We start from the raw sequence: 13,123 nt of genomic DNA on the forward strand, positions 1-13,123 counted from the left end.
TGGCCTGGACAGACCCAGTTCACTCCTGGTTACCCCCTCAACCCTCTCTTTGGACTCCTCCTCTGCTCTCTCACATGTCAGGCACTTTGCCTCAGTGCTGGGCTCCTCCCCGGTTTCCTTCTCACAGGTCTCATCCTCCCAGACAGACTCAAAATCTTCAGGACTGGCAATCATTTTTGCTCTCTTCCAGGTATCCAGATGTGCATCTGCTGGTTCTTCCTGGCCTGCCACTTCCTTGGCTTTCCCTACTGCCATCTCCACTTTCGACATGCTCACACCCATTTTCACCTCTGAAGTACCTGCACGTCCTTCTTCTTTCTTGACTCTCAGAGCTTTCTTTAGAGCTACCTCTTCCAGCCTAGTGGTTTCTCTCTCTATAAATACCCAATGCTCCGAGCCCTGCATTGCAATTGGAGCAAGAAGAGTTAGCATCAAACATACTTTACCTAACAGCTGGTGATTGATTTCATGAGTCACAGACAGCTGACCTGCCTTAGATGGTCAATTACTATTATTATACATGCAAGGGTTGAGGCAGTCTCTATACGAAGAGCCTGGCAACTCACTAATGAAAGGAAAGGACTGAAAAAAAAAGGGGCTGGTGTCATGAAGATGATGGTGTTCCTCTATCCTCTACAGGGCCTGGGACCGCGTTCTGTTCTGGGCGATGATCTACTGACATGTCTGCAAAATCTGTGACTTTTTTGGAAATAAAGAAGTGGAAGCAATAAATGGAGAGCTGTTAGGACACTCTCTATGAGGCAAGAGAGCACAGTGAATTGAATCAAACTTTGACTCCCCATTTTAATACTGGCTCTAGCAGTTTCTGTGATAGCAAAGGGTGAGATTTTATTGTAAACAGTGGTCTTTATTTGACTAGCTTTACTTTCACTTTCATCCACATGCCCTAATACTGCATCAGACTGAGCAAGAAGTCGCATGAGCAAGAAGAGAAGCCACCTTAACAGTGAGTACGTGATACAACAAAATGCACTTGTGCTGCTGTGCAAGGGAGGATGCTAGATCTCTGTTTCTACACACACTCGGTATGCGCTGGTCCTGCAAGATACCTGAAGACAGCACAGGCTCCAAGGACAAAGCACTGTTAAAATTCAGCCACTTCTAGAACAGAAGGTTGAAAATAACCCAGAATAACAGAGCAGGAGGAAAACAGCAATGAGCATTTATACTGATGAGGAAACCCAGCAGCCTCCCCAGCCATTCTAGGGTACATGGCACACACATGAGGGGCAGAGCTGCAGGCACAGTACAGTACAGCAGAGCTCACCACAGGGCTCCTGTGGCTATCTTAGGCTGGCTCAGTCCACAGCATGGGATGCCCAAGGCACAGGCCTGCAGGACAGAGCCAGCATTGCTTCTGTGCAGTGAGAGAGACTGGCCTCCTGCATCATCGCTGTGTGCAGCAGCCCGAGGGGAGTGCAGCTGGCTGTGCTCTCCCTGCCCAAAGTAGGAAAAGTAAGCTGTGCCAAGGAGAGCTGGACTGCCAGTGCCCTATACAAGGGTGTCAGGTTGAATGTTTGGAGTCTTGCAGCTGAAGTGGAAACATAACTGATAATGAGCAAGGAGAAACAAAGGGCAGAGGGGAGCAGAGACAGAAAAGGTAAGACAAGATTAGAGGAGAGAAAGAAGGGAGGATAAACAATTGGTAATGAAAAGGCTTCCACAGGGAGAGGAATAAGAAATCCCTGAATCATTAAGTGATTCGAGTTGGAAAGGACATTAGGGACCCCTTAGTTCCAACCTGCTGCCATGGGTAGGCGCAGCTTTCACTAGATCAGATTGCCCAAAGCCCCATCCAAGCTGGCCTTGAATACTGCCAGTGATGGAATAATACACAGCCTCAGGGCAGCCTGTTCCAGTGCCTCACTGCCCTCACAGTAAATAATTTCCTAACTCTCACAGTTTAAATCTGGTGCCAAAGAAAGGCCTGTGGCTCCTGCATCTTTAGGTTGTGGCTCCAGCACCACCCAGGCCATCAATGGGCCTCACACTGGCTCCGTTCTCTCCCAGGCTGCGCTAAGAGCATATAGCTATTGCACAGCAGCCGTGAAAATCTGCCATGAGCACTGTCAGGAGCTGTGCCTCAGCTGGAAGCCCCACAGCACTGTGAGCAAACACAGCACCCAGCCTGCAACTCTGTCTCACTTGAGGCCACACGTACCCACCGCGGCAGGCACCTTCACAGAGATCCTGTGCCAGCTCTGCTGGCTGCATGCCCTGGGTGGGTTCCCTCCTGCCATAGCCAGCAGCCCTGCACAGAAGCACCAAAGGAGGCTGAGCCCTCAGGGGACCCATCCTCTGTCAGCTTCCCACACTAACGCTTGCAGAAGCCTCTCTGGTATCACTCCTGAGTGTAACTTCTTTTCCAAAACACTGTCTGCTCTCCAGGTCCTCTCCTCTACACCTGTGTCTCTCAGTGGGCTTCTCATGACGATTTTATTCCTTTTTAGATGCAGCACAGGTGGTCAGTGACTCCCCAGGAGCTGAGTGTTTAATGGGTGAGTTTGACCCCTGGAGCAACACTACCATTACCTCAATGGATGCCTCTGTCCTGCCAGGATGCCCACATCAGTTTCTCAACACTAGCAATGCTCACGGGTGAGTAAGCCAGAGGACTGCTTACTTCCCTGAGGGTACAGAAGCTTCTCTTCTACTGCTGTACTGAAGCCTCACTGCTCAACCCCCCCTTTTTTTTTATTTTATTTTATTTTATTTTTTTGCAACCAAGACATCAATGGATAAGGTATGAGCACAGGTACATATCTCTTCAGTCTTCTTCCCTTACTCTGGCTGAAAATCACAGTCCTTCAGAGGGGACTTTCTCCGGACAGAGATGATGAGCTTGATCAGGCTCCTGCTCTGAGTTAAGGCTCTAACACAAGTAGATATCAAAGATCCTTAAGTCTTCTGAAGCCTGAAACAGAGTGTTGATGCACAGCAGTACGTCATACCAGTAAGGAAAAACTGCAAATCTCTGGATTAATCTCCAAACCTGCTCCCTTATCAAATTTGTTGGGATGAGTATGACCCATTCCAGGGAAACAGTGATTGCTCTGTGGTATGCTTTGAACTCTCTGCTTCAGATGGCTCAAAGCCAGCTCTGGCCACAGCCCTGGTTCCACAGCTCTGGGCAGCTCTTGGGTCTCCAGAACTTGAGGACTCTTGGGCATGCTCAGAGCAAATAAGTGGATGGGTGGGCACGTCCTCCAGGAGAGCAGAGAACTTGGCAGGTCAGTGTGCCAAGGTAGAAGCTGAGCCTAAGAAGTGATGATGCTGGTCTGATAATAGAGCAACCTGGACATCCCCAAGGGATAATTTACTCTCAAATCTTCTTCTTCATCTATGCTAACACACTCCCTCCAGAGAACAGGAACAGCTAGGAACACAGTGGCCTGCACGTTACAAGAGAGGACAAACTGGGAGATAGGAAAGAAATGAAACAAGACAGAGCAGACAGCCTTCTACACCTGATAGCTGCAGGCAAAACTCAACCTTCGAGGAGCCCAGGGCAGACAGGTGGCTTTTTCCTTTAGCACTATTTGATGTACTTGCCTTTTTTTTTTTTTTTTTTTTTCCTCTCCCTCAGGGAGTCCTGGCTCACCAGAAAGGAACACATGAGCTTTACAATAAGGAGGAAAGAATGAATGAACCAAGATAAGCATGACACACCGTCTCCAAAGCTGCTCCAAAGCTGCCGGGACTCCATTCACCTTCTAATCCAGCACCCTTCCTCCAGCAGGACAAGAAAAATGGGGAGGGGGAAGAAGTGGCTGTGTGTAGGCAGTGGGTGACAGATAACCCAACCTCAGCAACTCTGAGGACACCAAGGGACTTTTGAGTTGAGCACGATGCCAACTTCGCAGATGTGCTGATTTTTGTGCAGTCACCCTCAAGGGACTCTGAATTCCTCATAGAGACCATCAGTCATGTGTGGGCAAGATCCCATACATCAGTGGAGAGAAGTCTCGGGTGAGACCAGCTGGCTGCCCACACTTCAGTGCAGCCCTGGCACCCTGAGGGCAGAAGACAGGAAGCCATGCATTAAGTGCTGCGTGCCCACCTCACTACTGCGACTTCTGTGCAAAGGCTGCAGGGTTCTGCTCTAGCAGAGACGGCATCTGACTTCTGTCCATCCTGCACAGACACAGTCTCCAGCCCACAGGGAGGGCTCTCGATCATCCTTCACACAGTGGCATTGCACCCTGAAGTGAGAGGCAGCGGCAGAGTGGAGCCAGCCTTGCACTGGCCCCATCCACCTGCCCCAGACTGAAGCTGCTCTTGCTCTGCTGCCTTTTCTGGATGCATTCAGGAAGGACATGCACTCCAGTGCTGCTGCGCACCACATTTGTTGTGGTTGGATCCAACTGCATCAGAGCCAAGTTTCTGAGACTAGTTTTCTTCTACTCAGTATTATCCAATTTCAGCTGTCTCAGGAAAGAACTGCTATCATGTGAGATAAAACTCTGTATACAAGCAGTGCTGAAAGGACTCACAGAAATAAGGACTTCAAAGTAGGGTGATGCTGCTTTGTACAGGCAAAAGTCTGATATTTTAGATGTATCCAGAGATGTCCTAATTCAAGGCACCTGGGCCTAAGCAACTGTAGCTGCAGCTGAAGGGAGAGGAAAACATAAGAGACTGCTAAAGACTATTTGTAGCTGGGCGTCTTGCACCTGGAGGAGATGTTTGCAGAGCAACAGTGCCAAGGGCCCCAGCTGTACCTCCTGGGACTCCTGGTACCAGCTCCAGCACAGACTCTCATGCAGAGCAGAGCCAACCCTGGGGGATGCCCTACCACCACTGACCATCAGGGCTTCACCAGCAGGTCTCCCAGGACCCTGTCACAGATCCAAAACACAGCAGGCACAGGAGCAGATTTCACCAACAGCCTTGACCCAGTCCTGGTCCCACCCAGAAGTGCCAGCAAACATCTTGAGCTCTGCTTGGAGAGCCTCTGAGAGGCACCATGGGGAGGGCAAACTGTGAGAATGAAGGGTGAGAAAAGAAAAGAAAAGAAAAGAAAAGAAAAGAAAAGAAAAGAAAAGAAAAGAAAAGAAAAGAAAAGAAAAGAAAAGAAAAGAAAAGAAAAGAAAAGAAAAGAAAAGAAAAGAAAAGAAAAGAAAAGAAAAGAAAAGAAAAGAAAAGAAAAGAAAAGAAAAGAAAAGAAAAGAAAAGAAAAGAAAAGAAAAGAAAAGAAAAGAAAAGAAAAGAAAGGAAAAGAAAAGAAAGGAAAAGAAAAGAAAAGAAAAGAAAAGGGATGGTGATAACCTCAGGAGAAGAGACAAGGCTTTTCTGCGTGAAAGACTCCATGCTTAGGGAAGCTCCATGCTCAGATGCAAAATCGTCTAGGGTGTCCTCTTCCATCCTCTGTGTCAACACGGAAACCCCAGCACCCATGGGGAAAGAGAGAGAGAGAGAGAGACAAACAGACAGAGAGCACATGAAAAGGAAGGATAGAACGAAGGGATGGATGGATGAACAGAGATCACAGCTATGACAACTCTAGATGCTCCATTTAGGTCTTTCTTTGCACATATATATATCTGCTTGTAAAACATATATAGTGCGGAAACCTTTCTTCCTCTTGCCATCTTAGTGCTTTGATGAGGGCTTGTGAGCTCTCTCAGATCGCCTCTGCCTGGGATGCTCTGCAACCCCAACACAGCCAGCCCCGCATCCCCACTTGTGTAGGCACCTCCTTGCAGTGCAGTGCTGTGTCCTCATTTTCTCAGTGAGACCATCTCAGGACAGAGCTGTGGCACAGGGGGCACCATGCGCATTGTTTGTGTGGGCTGCGCAGCTCTCATGGAGAAGAGAATGCCAATGTTTGGAGAACAAGCAGAGAGTGTCTGGTGCTCACAGCCCACGGATGCCCACACTATGTGCTGCCTGAGTTGAGCCAGATAGCCCAACCCCACACAGCACTCAGCTGCAGCGCATCCACTCCCCTCTAGCAGTGAGAGGGGTCTGCACAGCCCAGCCCTCCCACTCTGGGACCCGGGCACTTTCCATTCTCATTCAGGGCAGAAGTCCCACTGCAAAGCCAGAAGATAAAATGCCAGGAGGAAAGGACATGAGTGCAGGATCCCACAGTAGCACTGCTAATCCTCCTCCTGCTCCCATCAACCAGGTCTTGGCAACTGAGCGCAACATGGAGCACTTAAGCACAGGAGACCAGTCCCACACTCATGGGAACACCCCTTGGAATAGACCTGTAACAGGTGCTGACAAGCAGGAGCTCTGATAGGGTAAGGGGTGAAGAAGGCCCCATCTCATGGGCTAACAAAGCCTCAGCCCAACTCACAGCCCCCAGTAAAGGATACGTTTGAAACCATGCGGTGCCTGGGCACAAGGGGAGCTCACTACCAGCAGCATGAAAACAGTTAGCTCATTAACAAACTTAGAGACAATAACCTGACCAAGGGCCCCACCAAGCTTCCCTCAGGGCTACAGTGGAGACAGAGACCAGGAGCCCACCAACTGATGAACACCTGCCTGTGAACAGTCTGATCCCCTCCGTAACACAGCAGCAGAACAAACCTCGCTGGCCTTTTCTGGGGTTCCCTTCGGTGTCTCCTCCTCATGCTTGGGTGAGGAAGAGGCTGGTGAGGAAGGCAGCCTCCTGTCCCGGTCCCTGTGAACCAGCTTGCTGTTGGGCTCCTTCAGGGTCCGTTTCAGCTCATTGATGCTGGCCTGATGCTTTAGCAAAACATCTTCTGGTTTGTCTAAAAACTTGGGGAAGGAGAAAGGAATGTAACAATGATTAAAGCACTAGCCAAGGCCAAAAAGGCAAGCAGAGACACTGGAGCGAGTCAGCTTTATACTGGGGTTGAATTTAGGGTCTGAGGAGCCAAATGAAAAGCATATCTGAGCACCCTGGGCTGCAGTTCTCACTAAGACCATTGTAGGGAGCAACAATAAGGCAGGGAGTGGCAGAACATCCACAGTGAGCTTTCCTCAGTGAAGGGCACAACATGACCCTGGGGCATCTCCAGCATGGCCTTGTGAGGATGAGATAAACCATCTGGGGGAAGAGAAAGGGGTCTCCTTGGGGACCAGCACAAGAAATATCAGTAACCAAAACTCTGCTGCTCCCACGTGCAAGGCACAAAGGGACCAAGAGCCTCTGTCCCAGGAGGGCAGGAAACCATCATCTGAGCAAGAGCTTTCAGGAGTCACCCACTGGCATTTCTAATGGAGTGCCTTCAAAGTGGGTTTCTGCCAATGGGCAAGAGGTCAAAGGCTACCAACAAAGGTCAAGGACGACCAACATGGATCCAAGCCTGCAACAGCATGGACTAGCTTGAGCCCAGCAGCAGTCTGGGGTGGGGGTTGGGTCTGGCCTGCTGTAGAAAGAGGACAGCTCAGAGAATTCAAGTGCATGGTGAGGTTTAGGTGTTAAAGCATCCTTTGTTGATGTTACAGGCACCAGGATGGCTCCTTTTGTTCTGCCACAGAGGTGGGCAAACTAACTCAGAACAAGAACCTGGCTTTCACTTCAAACTCAAACCTGGTTTGAGGTTCGAAACGAGTCAACTGAATTATCTACCCTCTCCCATACTTCTCCTCAGCAAAATCCCAGAGACACAAAGGAGTCTCATACGGAAAGCCCAGATAAATTTCCAGATCCTGAAGACTCAGCAGAATTTATTTAAAGCTCCCTGATCCATCCGCATGTGCTTCACAGTTTGCCCACCTCTACAGGCTCAGGGTAGTGCCAGGCGCACGGGGCTGCAGGAGCAGCACATGCACATGCAGCAGGAGTAAGCAATGAGGCAGACAGTGGAGGGACTGTGCTCAGCACGGGGCTGCGGGGCAAGATGCCAGCCTGCTGCACCAGTAGGTTTTGCCCTGCTGTGCTGAGCAGGATGGCAATGGCTGTGTGCTTGAAGCACAGCAAGCCCTGGCTCACGGCCACACAGCTGAAGGTGCTAGCGCTTCCTTGGCCTCTGCTGACTGGTCCCGTGATGACCCAAACCCCAGTGTGAGTGGAGGGGGAAACCTTCAGAGCACAGCTCTGAACTTAAGGCTGGGATATAACAGCAGACTCAGGCTGAGGAGATCTCTGCTGGACATTTCTGAGGGGAAGGAGGCACTGCAGACACGGGCAATTTGTGCAAGAGGAGAGCACAGACTCTCTCCCACCTGTGAAAACACACCCTGGCCAGGCTAGCCACACTCAGATGGGGAGCTGCTCCATGGCACTCCACTGGGCTGGGTGTCAGGGTGTGCCCCTGATGGGCTCAGGGACTCATTTGCTTCTGGCAGGGCAGAAAGGCAGCAAGGAGCTTCATGAAAGCAGGGCACATGATGCAGTCCCCAGGCCAGGAAATGCAAAAGCAGAGAGCAAGCCAGGGCACAGGATCTCACAGGGAGGTGGAAGCGATAGGGCCAGCTTGCACCACGTCTGTCCCTTCAGCAGGAGGATTAAGGCCACGGGGTTGGACAAAGAGAAAACATGAGGAGAGGATATGGAGGAGTCAGTAACACGAGCAGAAGCCAGGTGTTCCCAACGGGCCAAGGACCCGGCATAGCGGCCTGGCCGATGTGCCTTGGGAGGGCTCTTGCTCACACATACAGTTAGGACTACCTTACTTAGTGGGATAGAAGATGCTGTGTGTGCTCTGGGGCAGATCCCCAGCTGTCTGCTCACTGGGAGTCTCTAGCAGGTCAAACTCCCCACCTCAGTGCATCTTGTATTCCAGTAAATAGGGTGACACACAGTGGTGCATTGAAAAGAATGGACAATATGATGCACCGATGAGAACTGATACTCCAGAGAGAGAATACCTCCTGCTTGTGCCTGGGGGTTGTTTCGTGCTCCGGCTGGCAGCAAAGAGAGGGTTAAAAGTAACCAGCAGAGTCAGTCGAGGGAAATTCTCATAAGCATCACAATTCAGTTGAATTTGGGCACGTACACAGACCCCTGCCCACAGCCAGGACTGGTAGCAGCACAAAAGGACTGAATCCTCTGCTCAGTGCAGGGCTGAATTGGACTAGGGTGCATCCCAAGCCAGTCCAGGAGTGGGCAGAGAGCAGAGGGGCACGGCTGCACACTGGCAGGGTGCGGGTATGGGCATGTAGCTATGGGCACCAATGGAACAGGGGCCCAGTATGCTCCCAGCAGCCAAGGATCTCTTTGCTTGCATGGTGGTGACTGTTGGCACACTTGGCCCTTCCTGGTCCTGCACGTCAGAGTGAGGCTGTCCCACAGCCAGCCCTGTCTGGTGACCAACCATGAGGCAACCTGGAGGGTGCTGGGAAAATTGTAGCTGCTTCTGGGTAGGGCATGATGGCTCCATGCCCACTGGTGAGGCCTAGAACCATGTCCCCAGACTAGATGGGTCATAGCAAGAACTGGGGCTTGTCTCATGGAGAAGGGGTTTCAGATGACCGTTCCCCAGTGCAGTCCTTCCCACCTGCAGCCCAGCCCCAAGAGAGGAAGACAGAGCCCTGATGCCTGTGTCCCATCCCCCTGCTTATCTGCTCTGGTTATGAGCCAGCCCACCCATCCACCTCCATGGTCTGCTGCCCATGAGGTCTGTACCTTCAGCTCCTTGATCTTCGTCGGGGTAGTCACCTCCTCATCCTCTGTCTCAGATCGTCTCCCGCTGCCAAACTCACCATCCTCCTCCTGTTTTTCACCCTCTGCTCCGGCATCGTGGTTCTCACTGACGGAGGCTGGGCGTGAGAACTCTGTGCATGCAGAAAGAGTCAGGTCACGAGCCGTGAGCCACCACCCCTGGCCCTGTCTACCCCAGCCCTCTACCCCCTGCCCCAGTCTGGCTTAGAGTCAGTGGCAGTGGAGCCCCAAAAGGACCTGCAGCAGGGAAGGGATTCTTGATGGTGATGATGACCCAAAGCTTAGTACTTTATCACTCCTTGCACCACCCAGGCCTTCATATCTGCCCTGTGACCAGGCAGCCGTAGCCAGCCATACCAGTGTCCCCGCTGCTCACACAGTCTGAGGTACCACTTGGGGGGCAGAAAGACCCTCTGCCAGGGAGATCTGGGTAGAGAGAGCCTCTGGAAGTAACCCTAGCTGCCCACCCCTCCAAAGCGGCCTTCTTGTTCCCACCAGCGGACCGATCTCACTCCCCCTGCCCTGTTTGGGGCATACCTCCATCAAGGCTGCGAGACATGGTGTACCGTTTGCTGGAGGAACGCTCGAAGAAGGGCGCTGGGCGGTCAATGAGGGCGCTGGCCTGCCGTGTCTGTGCCTGCGTCCTCCCGCTGTAGCGGAACTTAGAGCCCATCACCAAGAAGCCCTTCGGGGGCGGCTCTGGAGATACCAGCCTGGGGACAGAGAGATGAGGTGGTCAGTGAGTCCCAGCTGTGCCCCCGGCACCGGCCCCAGACACCAGTGTGCAGAGCAGAGCTGAGATCACAGTGAAGGAGTTGGGATGGCATCGGTGCAGGGCTAAAGAAGAGACAGAAGGAATTCAGCATTACAGGAAGTTCAGGGCTGAACCAGCAAGTGGTTCTTGGCAGTGGTGTGTGGTGGAGCCAATGGAGCAGATATGGCCTCGTATATGGGAAAGACAAACCCATGCCTAACATAATTGGGGTGCAGCAGGTCTGAGGCTGAGAGAGAAGCAGAACTCTTCCTTCCCTGCACACAAAAGGCAGAGTGGCTCAATGCAAGGGGCACGAGGCATGGGATGGATAGCCCCTGCTGCAGGTGAGAGGACAGCCAGCTCTTTCTCAGGCAGAGTGCAGGCACCCAGCACACTCCCCTGCTCCAAGTGAGCACGGTGGGACGGGCCAGAGACAGGAGCATGCCTGCCTCCAAGGCCTGGAAAAGGGCTCCTCACCTGAAGAAGGTGTGATGCTCTATGCAGACTTTCCAGAGACGCTTGGCAGAACGGTGATTAGGCAGCTTGAAGCCAATGGTGCTCTCAAACTGCTCATACTTGGGAGAGATAGAGACATGCAGTTACAGGCAGATCCTGCCCAAAGGCACACGATGGGATGGGGCCTGACATGCCAAGACCTTCAGGTTCCCCTGGCAGGAGCTATGGCCATACAAAACATCTTCTTCAAACCAGTGCTGGAAAGGCTCATGCCCAGCCCCAAAGGCTGGTGGAATTATGCCCTTACAATTTCGGCCTAAGCACCTTCCTCAATCCCGCATTTTCAGTGCAAGAGAAATTCCCTCAAGAAACAGAAAACCCTTACGGCTTATTTTGGTGTTTTATTTTGAGAATAAAACACCAAAACACTTATTTTGGGAATCTCTCACTCCATTTCAGATGCACTGTCTGCTGGGAAGAATATGGGTAGAAATGAATTCTCCCATCAGTACACGTAAAGGGAAAGAGAATGAAATTAAAGTCAGAAAGCACTGATACAAAACAAAAGAAAAAAACTCCTAACGTTTCAGGGTTTTTTTCGTGTGTTTTAAGTATGGAAAACAAGTTTTAAAAATGATTTTGCAACCCCATTCCTGGGACACCTCCCCATGTCAATAGGCTCACAAGTGTCTGGCTTATGGCAAAAGGATTATGATATGCTTTGAGATCTCTGAACTGCTGTGGCCAAAGACATGAAAGGCAATGAGAGCAAGAGTGCAAATGAGGAGACACTTGCTCAAAGCCTCCCTCACCACAGGAGCTGTGCTCTCTTGGCCAGCTGAGGCCATTACCTTGGGACTTAGAGGCTAAGAATGAAGCCAGATGAGGACCATGGTCCCACTCTGGCACAGCAGGCACCCTGCTGTGACCCTGGGTCATGCTGTACCCACGGCACCCACCTCACCAGGGCGGATTTTGATGTAGAAATTACTCCTCTTGTAGGAAATTTTGAGGATCTTGGGCCAGGCAAAACGGTTGATCCTCAGTCGGTCCCTGTAGATGAGGAGGCCATTGGCACAGACTCCCAGCATGATGTCAATACCCTCTGAGTCCTGGAGGAGACAAGAAGAAAAGGAAGAAACTGCTCAGCTGTCCAGTAAGAGTCAGTCCATCCAGGAGTACCATGCTCCCTCCTGCTCAGCACTCTGGCTACTTGCAACCAGCTGGCAGAGGTCACAGAATCACAGGACAGTTAAAGGTGGAAGGGACCTTTGGATCTGGTCCAACACCTCTGCTCAAGCAAGGCCACCAACAGTAGGTTGTGCAGGACTATATCCAGACAGATTTTGAAAATCTCCAAAGAGGAGACCCCACAAAATCTCCAAAGAAGAGACCTCTCTGAGCAACCCGTGCCATACAGCAGAAGTTCTTCCTGATGTTCAGAGGGAACTTTCTGTGTTTTAGTATCTGGCCATTGCCTCCGGTCTTGTGAGTGCGTGCCACTAAAAGGACTCTAGCTATACTCTCTTTGAATCTTTTCTTCAGGTCTTTATACACCTCACTGAGAACACCCTGAGCCTTTTCCAGGTTGAGAAGTCCCAGCTCCCTCATCCTTTCCTTATACAGGAGGTGCTTCAAACCCTTCATCATCCTCATGGTCCTTTGCTGCATTTTATCCAATAGTTCCATGCCCTTAGAATACTGAGGAGTCCAGAACTGAGCACAGCAGTCCAGGCATGGCCTCACCAGTGCAGAGTAGGGGGGAAGGATCACCACCCTCAGCATGCTGGCAATACTCTGCCCAATGCAGCCCAGGATAGCATTGGCAAAGCATTGCCACAAGGGCACATTATTGACTCATATTCAAGCTGCTGCCTGCCAGGAGTCCCTGGGTGTTATCTGCTAAGCTGCTTTCCAGCTGGATCTCCCCAGCATGTCCTGGTACCCAGGTTTTTTCTCACCCCATATACATGACTTTGCATGTACCCATGTTGAACTAGTAGTTTCAATTCTGTTCTGCTCTTCTGCCCAAGGGGCACCCCCAAAGGAACTCGGGCACACATCGGCCACACATCACTGAACCAACTGTAGGAAACAGAGCTGCACCTACAGCAAGCCCCTAGTTGCCAGTGGTATGCTGGCACAATGGCAGGATGAGACCCAGTGCTGGCCACCACTCCCACAGCTCCTCAGCGCAGTACCTTGGCATGGTGCAGGTCCACCCCATACATGGAGAGCTTCTTGGCATTCTCAAGGAAGTGGATCTCTGCTTCCCCAGGGGTCATGCCCCTGCAGAGAGACAGAGAAGG

The 13,123-nt window shown here is 51.4% G+C and overlaps 1 protein-coding gene across 5 annotated transcripts in view; it reads right to left on the minus strand.

The window, feature by feature from the left end:
* The window catches only part of EPB41L1 (erythrocyte membrane protein band 4.1 like 1), a 69,201-nt gene that overhangs the window by 14,245 nt on the left and 41,833 nt on the right, over nt 1-13,123 (minus strand). For 3 of the 5 annotated variants that reach the window (XM_052683697.1, XM_052683695.1, XM_052683694.1), the window contains exons 9-15: nt 13,016-13,103; nt 11,774-11,926; nt 10,836-10,933; nt 10,142-10,317; nt 9,569-9,717; nt 8,812-8,847; nt 6,562-6,753 (exon numbers count right to left, since the gene is read on the minus strand). In XM_052683697.1, the coding sequence (XP_052539657.1) occupies nt 6,562-6,753; nt 8,812-8,847; nt 9,569-9,717; nt 10,142-10,317; nt 10,836-10,933; nt 11,774-11,926; nt 13,016-13,103 (892 nt within the window). Of the gene's footprint in view, nt 1-5,289; nt 5,389-6,561; nt 6,754-8,811; nt 8,848-9,568; nt 9,718-10,141; nt 10,318-10,835; nt 10,934-11,773; nt 11,927-13,015; nt 13,104-13,123 lie in introns of all 5 variants that reach the window. The other 2 variants (XM_052683693.1, XM_052683696.1) reach the window with 2 other exon arrangements.

The sequence above is a fragment of the Tympanuchus pallidicinctus genome, unplaced genomic scaffold, assembly GCF_026119805.1.
Source record: "Tympanuchus pallidicinctus isolate F22 unplaced genomic scaffold, pur_lepc_1.0 scaffold20, whole genome shotgun sequence".
Taxonomy (NCBI): Eukaryota; Metazoa; Chordata; class Aves; order Galliformes; family Phasianidae; genus Tympanuchus; species Tympanuchus pallidicinctus.